We start from the raw sequence: 20,483 nt of genomic DNA on the forward strand, positions 1-20,483 counted from the left end.
ATGTACAGTCTAATTACATATTTTAATTACAACCATTATGACTATTATATGTACAGAGGAACCCTGAGCACAGCCAGTATTTCAGTGAAGTGACTTTACTGTGACTTCATTGTTCACTCAAAATAAAGTCACAGTAAAGTCAGTTCAGTGTACAGTGGTTAATTTTTATTTATCTATTTTATTTTTTTCTCTCTTTTTTACTTGTTCTGGTCATTCACTTAAAGCAGGCGAGGAGACAGGAAAGGAAATCGACAGGGCCTCAACAAAGAGGAACTTCCTGTGGTAAATCTCTTCACCCTTCCTACTCAATATATCTTCACTGTGAGTAAAGCATGGGTTCTGTCTCACCAAAATATTTATTTTGTGAAATACACATGTGGCTTAATGTTTTCATTAAACACTGAAAAATACCTGAGCCTCAATCTTGTAAATACTCTTGCACTGTAAGCCTAATTACAGTATATATATGTATATGTGTGTGTGTCTGTGTATGTAGCCTATATGAACTAAAGTGATAAATAATAATAAGGGTTGATTTACTTTGTGTAGCCAACCATATGTGTGTGTGTATACATATTATATGGATGATTTTATACAGACGGATGACAAATTAAAGCAAGTGAAAGCAGCAGTCTGTATGTATACTGCTGCCAATTGATGCCACTGTATCATGCCAGTATGTGCGTAGTTTAGGTCTTTGACTGCCCTCCGGTGGCTATAGTTGTGCACTACAACTTGCAGTGCTTCAAGAAGTAATGCAAGGAGAAGACAGATAAAGTGATGAGACTGATTATTAATCAAAATGAATCTTATCGTCAACAAATTCCATGAAAAGACCCAAATGAACACTGTTTGTCAGCCTGTAAATGCTGTCTGACTTTCCTACATGGCACTCAGGCCTAAGCTCATTGGTTCCTATTGAAGACATACTGTACCTGTACTAGAGTAATCTTATGCCACATTTTGTAGTTGAGGCTGAGGAGCCATGAGGAGTTTCATCTCAGGCTGCAGGCTTTTTTTCTACAAATGAGACTGTGAAACCTTTATCCTACAGATATCACATCACTTCAAGGAGACCAAGCCTTATTTTCATTCATATTGAAATCATTTCAATTAAGATTTCGGGTCAGCTGTTTGTATAAAATGTTATCTAATACCTTCTGGTGTTAACGTGCTGATGCATTTAATCGGAATATCTGTGTGACATGTTCTTTCTGATCGGGCATTTTTATTCTGACTATGTTGTAACTGTGTAATTGAAATAATATGTAGATGTCTGCCAGTCCACTAAGTGGCGTTGGCTGGAGTTGGGAGGCCGACAGAAGATAAAAGAAGAATAGTCTATACTGAAGACTGTGGAGAAATGTGGTAGCTGAGAGATACAAATGTGTTCGTCAAGAATAAAATAAACCCCCATTCTTCAGTAAGAAGCCTCCCGTTGAGTTACTACAGACTATTATTCTGATTATTAGTGGAATATTAGGGTCCATGTAAAAGTAGCCATTGACACAAAAAATCAGTTGAGGATTCTATGTCTACTGCAGGTGACCCTGTACTTCTCATCACCATTAGGTGGTGCTCTCATCTGAAAGACAAGAGAGGACATAGCAGAATCAAAAGAGAGTGAGAGAACAACTCATATCATTAGTCTTTAGATTTAGTTTAGTGTAGTTCCTATTCAGTTGCTGCAAAGACTTCAAGATCCACTGACTACTTGCAATATGTATCCTGTACCAAATGGTTTGGGGTGAATGCAGCCTCTATTCATCAGAACAGCAGCTGGTGCATCTGTTTGCAGTGGAACCAAACAAACTCACATTGTTGTAATAAAGAATGGAGTCCATTACTGCAACCTTAATGTGATTTCATGCTGCACACAGCTAAAGTACAAATGCTGAAATTGCAAAAATGTAACTAATTGTTGCCACTGATGTTGTTGCAGACAAATCTGCCAGGTATCTGTAAGAAAACACACACGAAATTGGCCTAAACCCACTCTAAGAAAAACAAGACTAGGTCAAAACGGGGTGTGCAAAATTGTGGACAATTTGTTACAAGGATAGTCAGTGTTAGTGTGCATAATGTGAATTCCTGGATATTAAGTATTTATCTGGAGGCTGTGCTTGAAACTTGAAAAACTTGAAATTATATTAAAGTTTTGACAACATTGGGTGCAAATCCAGGGGGCACACCTACACTCCCTCACCACAAAGTCTGATTTGAAGCACTCAGAGAACATACTCTTGATTTTTTGGGGTATTTTAACATAGTTATATTGGGCTGGGGTTACATGTTCAATAGTTACAAGAAGTGTCAGGGTTAATGCAATCACACATATCCATATATGAAAGGCAGAAAAAATCCAGAAATATCTGTTTTGTTTCATGAAATTGGTAGCCTTCCCAGTTGAAGTTCATTGTTACAAAAAATGGGAGAACCATTCTGCCTGGGTCATTGAGGTAAGGGTTTATCAGCCCAGGGGAGTGTAAACTCATCCTTTTGAGTCACAGAATTAATTCTACAATAAACATAGAGCTTCCTCACCATTACAATTGGAGCTGTCTAGAGGCTTTAACTTTCTGCTACAATGCCACTTTGCAACATACACTTCATTCTTTCTGAAATTGTCCTTGTGGGCAAAGAAAGACACCTTCCACTTGCACAGCAGAGCTGCTACCTGACCCTGCTCATCTAGGGCCAGGTTTTTTTTTAATATTGTTTTTTGTTTTTTAACCTTCATTTAATCAGAAAGTCGCATTGAGATTAAAACCTCTTTTGCAGAGTTCAGAGCCCTGTTCCTGCAGCGCTATAGGTCAGCACACTCTCTACTGCACCTCTGTAAAATGTGGTGAGTGAGGCCTGTTTCCGCAGGAAATAAAGTCTCTTTTGGGCTCTTTTTACCAGTGAGCTGGTGTTGTCAGACCAAGAAAGGTCACTGGTAATCTGGACTCCCAGCCTCTCCACTGTCTGGTTGCTGATGCAGAGAGGTGTATGCTCAGGTTGTGACCTTCTAAAGTCGATTATCACACATCCATGAGGGGACCCAGTGCTCAGTGTGATGGAGCTAGAGGTGTTTTTCCAAACAGGTACTGTTGGACTGGGGCCTCTCTGTCAGGAAGTCCAGAATCCAGTGACAAATATTTATATATAAATATAAATTTAAATATGATACATTTGTTGTAGTCTGCATGGCCACTATGACAGAAAGCTGTATAAACAGAACTACTATGTGTTAGTGGTGTCCTCAGCTGTCCATGTACTGTATGGGTCTGTCAAGAAATTTGAAATAAGACTATATATGTATATATATATATACATATACACACACACACACACACACACACACACACACACACACACACACACACACACACACACACACACACACACACACACACATATATATATGAAAAAACACAAAAACAAACACTGATAGATGTGCTGCACAGCAAATTTTAAGTTTTTTTTAAAGTTAGGTCCAGGTGGAACTTTACTGAATATGACCCTCTGCTCACATCTGGTTTTAAAGGACCAGGCCAAATATTCCTTAAAAGGAGAAATTGACACTTAGATACATGTATTTGTATTCTAATCCCACAACTTTATTGAATATTTAAAAAAAAAAAAATACAATTTAAGCAATAATCTGTAGAACTTTTTTTTTCTGTTCATCTGGTCTACCTGCTTTTTCTCTACATAATGTATACACTGTATATCTTCCATGTAATCCACAGACCTGATACAAAAAGAATGACAAAAAGGAAGATGACAGAAGAAAAACACCTAAAATCATGATCTAGTCTGACTGCAGTAACTGTCCTACATGCACACAAATGTTTTTAAAACCTGTCGTATGGCTCCATTGGACAGAGGGATGTACTTTCAGTCAAAAACAGCAAGGTAAATCTGGTTTATTTTGGAAATAATTATGTAAAAACTGATTACCAGTTTCAGCATCCTCCTGCTGATATTATGTTTTGTCCCTCCGACAAATATTTTGGTGTCTCGATGTCTTCAACCACGAATAAGGAGTATCAGATGAGGTTGAAGCTCCAGAAAAATCTGATGAGTGGACAGTGAGTTTGTCCAAACATTGAGTCTAGAGGTTAGTGAAGAATCTCAAGAAGAAATCAGGCTTCAGACCTCTGAATCATCGCACACATTTCCAATTTCCATGGTGACCAAATGTTGGTTCAGTCTGGTTGTCAAGCTAAACAGGAGGACCAAATAATTTTAATAACAGCTCAATACAGCTGTGGTGTGCAGAGGGACATCTCTAAATGCCAGCAGAGGACCTTTAGGAAGACAGGAGGTTTGAAAAGTTGGAATGTGTTGCTGAAACACTTACAGGAACAGTATGATGATATTGATGTAAGCATCAAAGGTTTCCAGCACCCCAATAAATCCATTTTCTGAAAAAGATACTGACATACCAAATGCAGTGGTCATTGCATGGAAGCTGGACTCAAATCCTTTGTCAAAGTGGAACTTACATAAAACAACTGCATGAATTCTATGAAGAAATTGCCTACATAGCCTTGGTTATATTCAGTTATATATTAGGTTCAGAGTTGAGATAATATATGTAGTGAGAAATATCTTCAAAATGATATGGTATTGGTATTCAAACTTGTAACTTGTCCACATAGCTAAGCTTTTACAATATGTCTATCAAGTGGCACTATTTCTAAATGCTAACATCTGATATTGGAAACAAACAAATATATACAGAACAGAGACAACAGTGCAACATTAGAACACAAAATATTATTATAAAAACATTATATTGTACTGTATAATGTCAAAGGATCTTTCTAATTTCTCAAAATGAATGGCCAGTTTTATTTCAGATCACAGAATGGTACGGCCCAAGCCTCATCTACCATAGTGTTTTACCTACTGTTAATGTGTAAGTAGTATCTTTGAATGGATTACATGCTTTGATTCCTGCCAGAGGAACAACATGGCATCAGTCCCAAAGCCCAGTTAGGATGATCAATGATTAAGTCAGAAATGAAATAATATCTGGCTTAAAGGAATCTAACCTGGTGATATTCTATATATTCCAAGCCAACAATGAATTGGTCTTTCACTGACAAGTAGCATGTGTTTCAAATCCTGATATATAATATCCCTCTGTGTCATAGAGCTCTACTGCTGTCCAAAAAATATTAAAAACACATCAGTGAGCCACACCGTTGCACTGGGTGACATGCTCCTTCATTACCATGAAAACACACATACTAATTTATTGTCTCTCAATCCCACACACACCATTCTGCTGCCAAAAAAACTAGAACACATGTAGATTACTCTGACACTGAAAATAACCCCCTACAAATGTACAGTTTCTCCTGTTTGAGTAATGTTTTGCTCTGAATTGTTTTAACATTTATGCATTGTATGTACTGAGCCTTTTTTTAAATGAAACTCAGTTATTGAGAAATAGACTATCATTGTTGGTTTGTATCTTTTCAGGTGATCTCTGGACAATATATAATATTACATTCCCATAGAAAACAGTGGGTTTGTCATTATCTCTCAACTCTAATGAACATATCTAATTTTACACACCACTGCAGATTGAGCAGTTCTCTTGTAGCTCCAAGTGTATTTTGTATAACAGTACAGTGCAGAGGCCTTGATTTTCTTGGAATGCAGATACATCTTTAATTGAGACAGACTATGATGGACAAGCTTTTCTCCATAGTTTCTTCTGTTTATTTAATCAATGTCCTCCCTGTTTTTCTGGTCTTCTCTCCTTGGCTGTCGCCTTTGTTTTCTATAAATGCAAACTCAACACATGTTTCATATTAAAACACATTCAGAGGTTCCTTGTTTTTCTGTGGTATGGGACACCAAGCAAACACACTCTTCTTACAATAGTGTATTCTCTTCCTGATATGTAAAGTTATAGAAGCAGAGTAGGAGTTTCTGGCACAACTTCACCGACTTCCAAGGTGCATGGAGAAGGGAGAATAGTCTAAACAGATCAAAAGTCTAACAACAGTTCTAGCATTTAGAACAACTGTATTGTTAGACCAATGTGTTTCAGCTCATGACACACAAACAACATGTAAATAGCATAGGAAGAAGAAAAAAAAAACAAATCGAAAAATATGAAACCAATCATGTACATCCAGAGATCTGCCAATGGGGCATCTACATAGATGGGTAGATGGTCATATACCCAATATGACCATATGACTTCAGGCCAATCGTTGTAAAGCACATTAAATAGGCACATCTTGAATTAAAGCCTCTTATGTACAAACTCAAGAACCCTCCTCATATATACCATATACCCAACCCATCTTTGTAGATGCCCCATTGGCTAATACATGTACAAGGGTGTAACAACACTGGTCGCCATTTGTATATTTTTATTTATTTATTGATTGATTGATTGATCGATTTTTTTCACCTTTTTGATTTTTTCCCCCTGCTTCATACCTAACCTATTTAAATGTTGTTTGTAATGTGTTTCATGATGAATGTGATGAAGGCCGCAAGCCCAAACACATTGGTCTAACAATAAAGTTGTATTGGTGGAGCTTTTCTGATGTAGAAAGTTTACATATTTTTGACTTTTGGTGCAATAGTCACACACACTGATGATGCGAGTTATGAGGAAACACTAGACTATACATTTCTGCCTGAGTTACAAATGCACCAGATGGAGTTTGAAAGACTGCAAGGAAAGTCTGAAGGAACAGATGGTCATAAAAGATACCATTGAGCTGAATTGTGGCCAACGTGAGACTTTGACCAATACTAGGCACTACCACAGACAGCACAGATTTGGACTATACTTTTCTTTAAGTCTGCCTCCTGTGAGCACAACTTTACAGAGGAGCAAAAGGAGTACTCTTTAACCCTTTGTAGGTCTGCTCAAACGTTTGGTAGAGGTCATGATATCTGGTCAAGAACTACATCTATTGAGCCCATTTAACTTTTTGGGTAATCTTTACCACTTGTATGAGGTATGTAATGCACAGGCAGACCATCAGATTGTGTTATGGTTGCTATAGATACAGGTTGTGCTAGTGTATAAACGAAGAATAACACAAATCACTGCTGACATAAGATATCCTGCTGGGGACCTTTTTGAAGTTGAGTTTCATTTTTTTCATCTTGTACACGAACAGAAAGAGTCTCTAACATGTTCTAAAAAATGTTTTGAACAAATGAGGTCTGTAAAACATAAAATTTAGGGTCAATAAGAAAAAAAATCCATGTTTTATGTTGTCATGGCCTCAAAGAGGTAGGAAAAGCAAAGACATTATTTTTAAATAGCATTTTCTTGGTGTGAATTACATCTCAAAAGGGCGCAAGTCAAGCTATCAGTTATCAAAACAGTGAAAAGTGACAAATGTTGGATGAACATTCTGTTCTTCATGTTAAATCGTATTTTGACCTGTCATTAGACCCTGCAATGTGTATCAGACTGAGTCTTCTGACAGGTGATTCATTTTCTTGCACTGACCTAACCTTTAAACTGCCTTTAAATCCTCTCACAAAGAGCAGATACTCTGTATTAGCTGTCTCCAATGGTTTGATAGGCAGGATCATCTGAATGTAGTTCTGCTTGTAATCTTGAAAGGACGAACACAGTGGCATTGTCCTGCTGTGATGAGCTCAGCCCAAACTTCCATGTGTATCAAAAATGTTATCACTGTATGAATGTAGCAATGGTTTTTCACTGATTTATCTTTTTAAATCACCAATTGCAATGAAAATGAGTTACAAAGCCTAAATCTTGATTAGGATTTTGTATTTGAGTGTCATGAAATTGAGGTGTGACTGTAAAGTGATGTCATATAGAAAAGTAATATGTTGTTAGAAATGATGATACAATACAATCCATGTATCTTTAAGAGTAAGAAAAGAAACACTGACGATTGGAAAGAGAAGAGAGACAGCAGTGCATTCTGGTAGAGGACCTGGCAGCAACATTCACACAACCCTAACCCTTACCCTAACCCTGAAAGTCACCCAGCCAAGCACTGAGTACCTAACAAGCATCTATACAGAAAGACTCCCTGTCAGTATCAGTTCTCAATCTCATTGAAGTATTCTGAGAAGCCTGAGTATGAAGTAGTGTCACCGGGATCTGAGGAGGAGGACAAGAAAAACACTCATGTGAATGAAGAACATGAATTATCTGTTTAGACTTGAACAGGTACAATAAAGCTTTACACTAACCTTCACATGGTCCCCTTCTAAAACTGATGTCATCGATAGCCATGTCACTTCGTAGTGATGGACCTCGGATTGCTTCAAATACAATCTGCAAGAAAAAAAAACCTATTTAGTATTTAATAAATGTTTATAACACACTACACTGTAGTTATAAGCAGATATAAGGTCATTTTTTAATTTATTAATGTACAGCATTTTCTGACAATTATAATTTCTCCTATGAAGACATTTTATATTATTAAGGGTAAGGTTAGGTAAGGGTAAACTTTATTGATCGCCCAGGGGGAAATTTAAAATGAACACAACAGTATTCTTGTAATAATATAAAATAAAATAAAATAAAATAATATATAATTAAATATATAATAAACAACCTCTAAAATAACTGTGTTTTACTATATTGTGTTACAGCATACCCTAACATACTGTTCATATTGAGTCATTTCAAAATATCCGCTCATAATTAGTCTCTATAAATAATCTCTGAACCACAAATCATTCATGTGTACCTCATCAGTCATTAATAAATTGGTGTTTCATTCCTAATGAAGCTTTCAGAGAGCAGAGAGAGTGTAATCTTCAGATTTTACGCTTGTAGTTGAGAAAAAATACTTAGTCATATTTTATAATGGTCCAGTGATATAAAGCACTGGAGAATATAATGCTTTGTTTGAATGATGATGATGAATGATGAATAAACACTATTTTTGAATGTTATTTTTCATTTTTTAAATAAATATTAGTCAAACCCACAACAAAAACGTGTCTGCCGCTCAAAAACATTTTTTAGAAAGTTGGAATATTTCCATGTTTGTACATTCTGAGTCACATGAGGATATCATATCATATCATCATATTTCTGGCTAAAAGAAAAGATTTTAAGGTGTTTTTCCTTCTCTCAAATGTAAAAATGTGTCACCTGTCAATCAAAGTCACCACCTCTACCAGAGACATGGACACTACGTTTGAGAGCTTTCTGCCGCTAGCTCGGCGGCTAACTCAGCTAACTGGCTAACTGTAGACTAGGGGTGTAAAGGTATACCGTATTTCGGTATACCGCGGTGGTGTGAAGCCACGGTGGTGACACTGTGAGATTTCCAAGCTCACGGTGACGGTAATTAATTAATTATTTTAATATTATGCGGCGCTGCCGGCGCAGCTCCACTTACACGAGTAGGGAACTCACAAATAAAACATTTCACTTCACGTTCACATTAAGATCAGTGGTCAGTCACTCAGTCACATTATAATCTAATTTTACAGCTGCAGCAGTAGATTGAAAAAGCGTTTCCTACCTGTGTGCTGCTCAAATGTATCTATTCCATTTAGTTCAGGGAAGGCTGTATGGTCAGCGTTGTTACGTACTTTATTATTTTTTCACTTTGCTTCATGTTTGATACATATTGTTGTCTGACTCGTTCATAGGAGAGAACGGGAGAGTTCGCTCAGTAGGTAAGTTTTCCAATACAAGATGTTCAATGACAGGTGTGAACGAGGTAGATTACTCTAGTAAAAGTAAGACTTAGTTTAATGACTTAGAAGTCGCCAAATAACTTACTTTAACGAATTTCGTTAGTTTATATAATGCAGATTTGTAAAATATTACTTTTATGAGGGTCACAGTCACAGACAATAAACTTAGCATTTCATAATTGTGGTAACAGCGGTACAGAAGATGTAATGAAGTCCACGCAGCACGCTGGATGCAAACTAATATTAAACCTAAAGCCTATTCATTATAATGTCCATGGACATAAATTCAGTTATTTTGCCTTAATAATGATAAAATAATACACAATAAATGGTCGGATTGGGAACCCATATGCATAATGTCTCCTAGTTGCATTTAGTGTTGCTTGAAATGACCAGGGCTCAGCTAGTGTTGCCTTTTAAAAAATCGTCGATTTCCCGGGATTCCCTGGAAAATTGGCTTCTTCTCCCTCAAGCAGGGTACACTTGCACTCACACTAGCCAAATAATCCGGATTTTAGGGGGCAAACGTCCTTGGGAACGGTACGATTACCTAGTGCGCCCTAAATGAACAGTGTCTAGTCAGAGTAGCCGCTGGGGGGGTTGCGTGCAATCATGTGGACATGACTGATCAGTTTGAGAACGACATCTTGCTTCCTTGTATGCTCAAAGCATATTTGGAAGTGACAATACAAATGATTCTGATTCTGATGAGATTGAGACCTGACACCTGAGCAACCTTTGTCTTTGGCCTCGAGAACTGGAAGCCAACTACTGCTAACTTGTTTCAGTTTTTGACAACCACCAACAAAAAGCCTTGAACAAGAACCTTCTACAGACACCATCTGACCTGACTGCTCATGAGGAGCTATGGTTTGTTTGAAAGTTACTGTGGGTACTCAGAAGATACAAATAGTGGGGATACAAGTGTGACCATAATGTACTTTATGCTCCAACTGGGACAACTGCTGACAAAAGCAGTGAACCCCCCCAAGCTGCTGCTATAGGTGTTTATGCTATTACTATTTGTGCTATTACTCATATCACCCTCACACTGGTGTACCTGGTGTCGGCCATCACAGTGGTAGTCCACCATTGCCCTCATCCAACTGACACTCTGCTCACCACGCCGTCTCCACAGCAGCGTATCATGCTCTCTGCCACTGTGGCGCAGGAGCACGCTCAGTATGCCGGTGCCAGATCCATACATATGGTAGTAGAAGATTAAACACTGAGGAGAGGAGGAACCCCGAAGCTCAGAAGTCAGCAGTCGAGCTTTGTGACCTGGACGCATGAGTGATGCCTCGATGTACATGAAATAACCTTGAGGAGGGACACGATAGACAAATCCATAAATAACATTTTAGAGTATGAAAGTAGATTCATCCCAGTGTAGACTTTGCAGCTGTAAAAATACAACACACATAATACTGTAGTACTGAGAACAGAGGAACCCAAAGTATTAATTACACAGTTAACACAGTTAACAACTCCTACATTCAGACAGCTTTAGCACAGTTGTGTCTGAATGGCTGTTGATATTAAAATCTTTAACAGTGGAATGATGTGTCATCTTATACAGGGTTCCATCTCTGTCATGGAATTGAATAAAGCAGTGAATGACTCACCCACCCCAGTGGTATGGTCTCCTCTGGGTCCTGTGTAGGAGGTGGGGGTGTATCCTCTGACTCTGAGCCAGTCAGCCCTGTCTTCTTCCTTTTCTTGGATGTATCCACAGATTCCAGTTTCAAAGTTACACTGGGCTGGGAGGGAGTCTGTGGAGCACACACACACATAGCTAGTAACAGCACAGCAGTTTTTATTTAAGCTCCAGGATCATTGTGCAAATGAAGGAGAGCCCAGCAGATCAGGTCAGTGGTGGCATTTCTATGAGACCATCAACCTCAGATAATAAACAACATAGTTGCTTGTTGACATGGTTAAGTTTTTGAGTCTGATGTCACAAGCATTGTCTTGAGTTCAGCTGTATCTGTAGGACCAGGCATTTATGAGACCTGACTCATACCAGGGACTAAAGTCAGGATATCTCAGACACTACAGCTTTGTTGAAAATTCGTTTATTTGGATAAAACCCCTTGAGATGTACCATCTCGTTTTCGAGGGGGTCCAAACATATAGACAAACATAGATTCAAACATCACAAACATAGATGTTCTCAACAATATAGATAAATAAACAAAAACAAAAAAACAAACAAACAAAAAAGACATAAACGATAATGCAAACAAGGACAAACCACAGTTATTGTAACTACCCTGGGACAAAACAAAACAACCATAATAAGGCCACCATGGTCAACACTGAGACTAAAATGACAGTATATAATGATTAGTATCGGTTCAACAAATCAGAAATGCATCTTCAGTGAAAACAGGAACAGGTCACCATGTGATGAGAAGACAGAGCATGCTTGAAAATACCAAGAGAGGAACTGGATCTGATATTAGCAGGAAGGTTGTTCCAACCTGCTGGTGCTTTAAACATAAACGCTCTTCTACCAAATGATTTAATGACATTGGGAACAGAAAAAAAGGGCTGCGATGAATGTCTAATATGATAACTTGTTGTATATGGTGTAAGATACTGCTGTAGATAGGATGGGTAATTAAAGTAAATACATTTGTATATCAGCTGTAACCAGTGCATGTGTCTTCTCATATTTACGCCAAGATATTTGAAGGTGTCAACTTTATGTAGTGGAGAGCCGTCATTACAGTTTATAACACAAGAACCAGGGGCGGATTTAAGTTTTTGTCTGGTACCAAATATCATAATATAGGATTTTGATTTATTAAGAAGGAGTTTGTTACAAGACAACCATTCCTGGACAGAAATAAAATGAAGGGAGGACTGAATTTGAGTTATATCAGACTGGGATGTATATATGACGGTGTCATCAGCATAAAGTTGAACATGGCATTTAGCAAGACTTGTTGGGAGATTATTTACATAAATCGAAAATAGAAGTGGGCCAAGAGTTGACCCCTGAGGGACACCACATTGTTGCATAAGAAAATCAGAATGATATCCATTTAAGACAGCACACTGTTTTCTGTTGTGAAGGTAAGAGCTAAACCACTGGACTGCATTGAGAGAGAGACCAATATTGTACAGTTTGTCTAATAGAAGATAACGATCAACAAAATCAAAAGCTTTACTTAAATCAATAAAGATTGCACCAGTGAGTTCATCATTTTCAGCAGCAGCGAACACATCATTTGTAAATTTCAAAAGAGCAGTTGTTGTTGAAAAGTTTGACCTGAAACCCGACTGGAAAGGTGATAATATATTATTAATTGTGGGGTAGTGAGAAAGTTGATTATAAATTAACTTTTCAAATACTTTAGCGATGGAACATATGATAGAGATTGGTCTGTAATTATTGGTGTCAAGTACATCGCCTCCTTTGTGGAGTGGGGTGATGCGAGCACATTTTCAGACAGCTGGCAGCTGGTATCTCAGAGGTGAACAATGAAAGGTTAAATAGATCAGCAAGTGGATATATGAGAACATGGGAAGCTAATTTGATGTACCTGTTCTCTAAACCATCAAGTCCTGGACTGCTATTCACCTTCAGGTCATTGATGGCATTCTGAACTTCTAATGGTGAGATTTTCCTAAATGAAAAGGAACTGGAACTGGGACAGGCTGAAATATGGCTAGAGGAGGATATAATATTGGATTCAGGTAGCAATGAGGAACATACAGTCGAGAAGTGCTGATTGAAAGTTTGGGCAATAGTTAATGAATCATGGATTATAGTATCCTCAGCTCTTATTTATAATTTATATTAATAGAGTGCTTGTCAGATGTATTAATAATGGTTTTAATTTGATTCCAGAATTGTTTAGGATTCTTAAAGTTGGATGTGAGAGATTCTTTATAGTAGTTGGATTTTGCGTTACGTGTTTTTGTTTTGCTCATATTACGTAGTTGCCGGTACACTTCCCAATCAGCATTGTCACGAGTTCGACGATAAGTTGCCCACGCTTTGTCCCTCTCTCTAAAGAGACTTATAAGATCAGAGTTGATCCATGGGAGATGTTTGCCCTTGACTTTGACAGTTCTCCAAGGTGCATGTCCATCAACAACATCAGTAAATTCATCATACAGAAAATCCCAAGTTTCCTGAACATTCGGTATAAGTTGATATCTGTCCCAGTTAATATTAATCAAATCATTAATAAATAGAGCAGGGTTCAGTTTCTTATATTGTCTAATTTTGATTAACTTAGGGGGTAGTTTAGCTAATTCAATTTTACATACACAAAAAATTATTGAATGGTCACTGAAGCAGTCAGACATGATACCAGCTTTTAGGATTCTATCAGGGTGTGACACAAGAATCCAGTCAAGCAATGATTGTGTTCTGGGGGTAATACGGGTTGGCTCCTTAATTAGTTGGGTAAGATTTATACTATTAAATAATTTTCTTTCTTTATCTGCTGACTTATCCAACCAGTTTTTGTTGAAATCCCCAAGTAAGATTAATTCATTGCTACCGGAGATGGAGTTAATGGTAGAGATCATGGAGTTAAAGGACACAGCTGGAGATGAGGGTGGCCTATATATGCTACGAATAGTGACACATTTATTTACATGAAAATTTAACTTAATGAATATGCTTTCAAAATGTAAGGGCTCAATTGTAACAATTGGGACAATTAGCTGTTATGTCTCGTCAAATCTGTTAATTATGGTGATGTCAGATCGTGTCTAGTTTAGTTCATGTGTGGGTCCTGCATGTTTCTGTTTAGTCAAGTCACTCATGTCCAGTCCTGTCATGCACTTCCTGTTTTATTTTTTACTCACCTTTTCCCCTCTCATTTCAGATCCTGACTTCCCCCCTTTGTGTACTTTCCCTCCATTGTGATTGTTAACCCCGCCCCTAATTGGTTCCACCTGTGTTCCCCTACCTCATGTTTAAATAGTCCTGGTCTCCCTTTGCTTGCTGTCAGTTCGTTTTTGTCTGTCTCTAGTTCCAGTCATGCAGCATTAGAAATCCAAGTTTTGAGTTCTGGTTTTTGAGTGTAGAAAGTCAAGTTTTGAGTTTTGTTCTTTGAGTGTTTTTCTCTCCTCCTAGTGAGTGTTTTTTGTTGTTTTTTCATCCTCCTTGGGAGCGTTTTTTGTTCTTATTAAATTCTTTGAGAAGCGCATTTGAGTCCTCTCTGTCTGGGTCAAGTTCATTACATTAGCTCACTCACAAGATCAGAAGAAACATAAATAGCAACACCTCCACCCCTGGAGCACCTATCAGATTTATACAATACATAGTCTGATATATTTAATTCATTATCAGAGATGCTATTATTGAGCCAGGTCTCAGAGAGTGTGATGATGTTGGGTTTATGTTGAACAATCCATGCACGGAGTAAGTCAATTTTAGGCAAAAGACTCCTGATGCTTTAAATCTGTCCCTTGTGATTTCCTCATCTTCATGGAGGTGTAAAACTAACTTTTAAAGGGGTGCTCCAGAGACTCTAATGGGAAGAACCTTTTGGGCTGAGATTAGTAGGGCTGTCAACATTAATGCGTTTAATATGTCTTAACAACATGTTAACTTTTTTGACGTGCTATTAATGCACACACATGGTGTTTGGACCTTTGGTGATTTGACGTGCTGTTTATTTCCTGTTGTTTGGAAATAAGGACGTGATGCAGCAGTAACATTTTGGATAACAAGCAGAAATGGATAAAGGAAAGGGTTTTATGAACGGCAAATTCAGCTTCAAGACCGTGACAGATGTTCTATCCATAAGACCAAAGTCATTTGCATTTATTGCTGACGAGAACTGAGTTACCACCGGAGTACATCAAGTTTCAAATACTGTACCACCTGCTGACCAAGCATACAGCTGATACAGAGAAAGTTTGTTACTTGTAGAGTTGTTCATGTATCTGTAGTGTAAGTCTGCCTTTAGCAAGAGGGAGGAGGGCTTTCTGTATCAGCTATTTGGCCAGCAGGTGGTTTGTCATGTTTTGCTTTTAGCAGATTTTTGTAGCATGCAGTATTTTAATTGTTCAATTGTTTTAATAATAATATAATAATAACATACATTTACATAAAGCAAGCATATGCATCCCATGTTAATGAGAGTGTTAAAAACTTTCTTTGAAAAAATAAAAAATATATTCTTTTAAAGTACATTAAAAAAAAGTGTGATTAATTTGTGATTAATCGTGAGTTAACGCATGACAATCATGTGATTAGATGATATCTATATTTTAATTGATTACCAGCCCTATTTATTAGGCTTTTGTTTATCTTTCTGTTTATTTCTGTTTTCATTTTTAGTTGGATGTCTGCATTTAATGATTGTTGCTACTGTATGTGCCTTATTTGCAACACTTTGTGATTTAAACTCAGTCTTGAATAACAAATACGTAGTATGTACGTTGCTGTGTTTTTCTAATCTAATAGTACTTTTTTGCAGCTCTGGCCGTTCGATGCCTGGACTCTAAAAGACCTCTGAAGGTGTCCGACCAAGACGGAGTTCTGCAAATTGTGAGGTGGGGTCTTTATGGATTGGACTTGTGTTTCCAGCACATCCCTCAGATGCTTAATTGTATTGTGATGTGAGGAATTTGTAGGCCAAAGCAACACCTTGAACTCTTGAACTGGCAGGGTGCTCTATCCTGCTGAAAGAGACCACTGCCATCAGGGAATACAGTTGCCATGAAGCAGTGTACTTGGTCTAAAACAGTGTTTAGGTAGGTGGCTCATGTCTAAGTAACACTGACATGAATGCCAGGACCCAAGGTTTCCCAAAAGAACATTGTACTGAAAATCACACTTCCTCTCACAGTGCGTCCTGGAGAAAGGAAAAAGTTTGTGTATGAACCATTATATTTTAGGTTACTGGGAACAATAATGAGGAAATGCATGTTTGTAACAGTGTTACTCTTTGTAATTTGACCTCATTAATAGCAGCCTCATTTACTGCCACAGGAAACACAACAATCATAAATCAACAAATGGCTTTTTGGGCATTTTGGTGTGCAGATCATTTAGATTGTTTGTACAGGGTGTGATGGAACAGTCAGGAGCATTCACAGTTAGCTGTTAGATGAACAGCTGCAGATCCTCAGCAGGGTAACTTTACTGTATCCTGCTGTTATGTGTGTGGCAGTATGACATGCAGTCACTGTATGTTTTAGTGAGTCTTCTACCTGCTGTGATCTGACAGTCCCCCAGACTGACAGTGATGTCATCAATGGCTACCAGGCCACATTCCCAGAAGTTCTTACATATGCTGACAAAGACAATCTAGGAAACAGAGAAAAAGACTGAATACTACTAATATTCATCCATCAACCATCATCCATCATCCATCATCCATGCATCGATCCTTTCTTTTACTTCAGCATCAAAAGCTTTAGCCAATCACTGTATATGGTCAGTTGAGTAACTCTCAAGTCTTTCCATTCAACCTCCACGTACACCAACCATCTAATGATTCTTACCTTGGAAAGCATGGGCTTCATGTAGGTGATCTCCACTTTTGTCCAAACAGCCTTGGAAGAGTAAGTCAGACTCCACACCTTCTCCAGAGCCACGTTGTTCTCATCATAAATGTACAGAGCCAGAGCATTATCTACTTTCCTAAAACCATAGAGAAGGTAGTAGAACCTCAGACAGTATTTGTGATTCCCTGGTAAAAGGGGTCCATGAAGCCGACCCACGTAACCAGGCCTGGAAGTATATCGACTGTCTGCCAGGAGGTAACCGCCTTAAAAGATAGGAGAAAAAAGTCAACAAGAACAGGAGGGGTGTTGTTTGTTACAATATGCTACAATACTCTACAACTGTACAGTTACTGTACATGCACAGTAATACTGTGTAGTGTGTACATTGAGGCAGTGAGCAGTGCTAGAAGAAGAATTCTGCTTAAATAAAAGCAATACCAACAATTTGAACATAGTCTATTACAAGTAAAAGTTCTGCATGAAAAATCCTACTTAAGTAAAAGTACTGCAGTATTATGAGTGATGTAGTATGCAGTATTACAGTAAAAGTACTGCAGTATTATGAGTGATGTAGTATGCAGTATTACAGTAAAAGTACTACAGTATTATGAGTGATGTAGTATGCAGTATTACAGTAAAAGTACTCCAGTATTATGAGTGATGTAGTATGCAGTATTACAGTAAAAGTACTGCAGTATTATGAGTGATGTAGTATGCAGTATTACAGTAAAAGTACTACAGTATTATGAGTGATGTAGTATGCAGTATTACAGTAAAAGTACTCCATTATTATGAGTGATGTAGTATGCAGTATTACAGTAAAAGTACTGCAGTATTATGAGTGATGTAGTATGCAGTATTATAGTAAAAGTACTGCAGTATTATGCGTGATGTAGTATGCAGTATTACAGTAAAAGTACTGCAGTATTATGAGTGATGTAGTATTCAGTATTACAGTAAAAGTACTGCAGTATTATGAGTGATGTAGTATTCAGTATTACAGCAAAAGTACTACAGTATTATGAGTGATGTAGTATGCAGTATTACAGTATTATGAGTGCTGTAGTATGCAGTATTACAGTAAAAGTACTGCAGTATTATGAGTGATGTAGTATGCAGTATTACAGTAAAAGTACTGCAGTATTATGAGTGATGTAGTATGCAGTATTACAGTAAAAGTACTGCAGTGTTATGTGTGATGTAGTATGCAGTATTACAGTAAAAGTACTGCAGTATTATGAGTGATGTACTATGCAGTATTACAGTACAAGTAGTGCAGTATTATGAGTGATGTAGTATGCAGTGTCGTGGCTTTTCTTCTGACTTTCAAAAGCCACATGAGAGGGTGAGGGGAGGTATTCGTACTGGAAAGAATTAGGCGTTGTCTTGTTTTCAAAAAAGGTTTACTTGTGAAAAATAAACAAACAATATACATCCATTTCTTCCTTTTCTTTCCTTTACTTTCTGTTCTTTCCGTTCTTTCCGTTCTTTCCGTAGAAAAACTGTCTCCAACTCGCCGCTCTCATCTAGACTGAGGCGGTCTGTGACGTCATCTACCTTACATTAACACTGTTGACCAGCAGGTGGCAGAATAACATGCAGTCCTATAAATTAAATAAACTTAGAAATATAAATTACCATCTAGGTTTTTAACTATGCATTATGGCTCCTACATATCCGGCCCCTAATGATTAAGCAGGAAGATTAAGCATTATCAAATTAACTCAAATACAGAGCCATAAACTGAAACAACCATGATATTACATTAAACTATATAAGTAATCAAACTTCAATAAAGCATTGTCTCAAACTCTTATGTATCATATGTCCTTTTTCTTCACATTTTTTCATTATGTGATCTTCTTGTCTTCACATTGCTTCTTGCAGCAAACACAGTTTATTTATTGGTCTCTCCAGAGTGGTGTTCTTGGTGTGTACTTTCACTCGGCGAACTGTTCCACTGGCATCAGGCATGGTTTGGAGAATCCTTCCCATTATCCATGTGTTACGTGGAGCTGAACTGTCGACGAGTAACACCACATCTCCAGGTTTGAAGTTTCTCCTCAACTGCGACCACTTCTGGCGTTCTTGGAGGAGAGGCAGATATTCACGAGTCCACCTTGTCCAAAACAGGTCGGCAAGATATTGCACTTGCCTCCATCGTCTTCTGGCATACTGATCATCTTTGTTGAATGTTCCCAGTGGCATACTGGGCTGCACTTTCATCAGTAGCAAATGATTAGGTGTCAAGGGTTCAATATCATTTGGATCATCAGAAATGCTTGTGATCGGCCGATTATTTATGATATTTTCCACCTCACACATGAGGGTTTGAAGACTGTCATCTGTGAGAGTCTGTTCTTTCACCAAAGCAGCAAGGATTTTCCGTACATTGCGGATTTGCCGCTCCCAAACTCCTCCTTGATGAGAGGCGGCAGGGCTGTTGAAGATCCATTTTATGCCCTTCTTCTGCATAGTCTTTTCAATGTTTGTCTGGTCCAAGTTTTTGATAGCTTCTCTTAGTTCCTTTTCTGCACCAACAAAATTTGTGCCGTTATCAGAGCGCATTATTTCAATCTGGCCTCTTCTACTTATGAAACGGCGCAAAGCGTTGATGCAAGAGCTGGTATCAAGACTGTCTGCTACTTCTATGTGTACTGCCCTAATGGTGAGGCATGTAAACATTACACCATAGCGTTTGACAGTTCCCCGGCCCCGTTTCACATCAAAAGGTCCGAAGTAATCAACGCCTACATTCGTGAAAGGCGGTTTGTCTGGCAAAAGACGATCCTTCGGGAGATTTGCCATTTTTTGCTCTCCAACTTGACCTCGTAGTCTCCTGCAGACTGTACACTCTGATATGAGTTTCCTGATGGCCGAGGATACTTGAGGTATCCAAAATCTTTGTCTTAGTTGTGACATCATATAATTGCGTCCACAATGACCAATTTTTCTGTGAACATCTTGCAGGATCAGAGTGGCAGCTCTGGAGTGTTTTGAGAGAATAGCTGGATGTTTTGCATCCTGTGGCATAGCAGAGATGCTCAACCGGCCTCCTACTCTCAGGATGTTCTCATTCCAAACCGGGTCAAGCTTGTATAGCTGACTATTTCTCTTCACAGGCAACTTATTTTGAAGAGCATTCACTTCTTCAGGAAACCATTGGTTTTGACTGTGTCTGATGATTTTTGATTCTGCAGCCATCAGCTCATCCAAGGTTAATGTTTTCTTTTCCATGACAGATTTGTAATTGTTCATGTTTTGATGCACAAACAATTTCTGTTTCTCAGGATCCTTTTCTGTCTGCTGAATAGAGTGTTGCA

General features: G+C 38.1%; 1 protein-coding gene across 1 annotated transcript in view; it reads right to left on the reverse strand.

Annotated features, from left to right (window-relative positions):
• Positions 1–8,051: 8,051 nt before the first annotated feature.
• Positions 8,052–20,483, reverse strand: part of mamdc2a (MAM domain containing 2a) — a 57,532-nt gene continuing 45,100 nt past the window's right edge. Inside the window, exons 9-14 of the mRNA XM_053325617.1 lie at positions 17,158–17,423; positions 16,840–16,960; positions 11,301–11,447; positions 10,736–10,995; positions 8,206–8,290; positions 8,052–8,113 (exon numbers count right to left, since the gene is read on the reverse strand). Of these exons, the coding sequence (XP_053181592.1) occupies positions 8,052–8,113; positions 8,206–8,290; positions 10,736–10,995; positions 11,301–11,447; positions 16,840–16,960; positions 17,158–17,423 (941 nt within the window). The remainder of the gene's footprint in view (positions 8,114–8,205; positions 8,291–10,735; positions 10,996–11,300; positions 11,448–16,839; positions 16,961–17,157; positions 17,424–20,483) is intronic.

This window comes from Scomber japonicus, chromosome 9, assembly GCF_027409825.1.
Source record: "Scomber japonicus isolate fScoJap1 chromosome 9, fScoJap1.pri, whole genome shotgun sequence".
Taxonomy (NCBI): domain Eukaryota; kingdom Metazoa; phylum Chordata; class Actinopteri; order Scombriformes; family Scombridae; genus Scomber; species Scomber japonicus.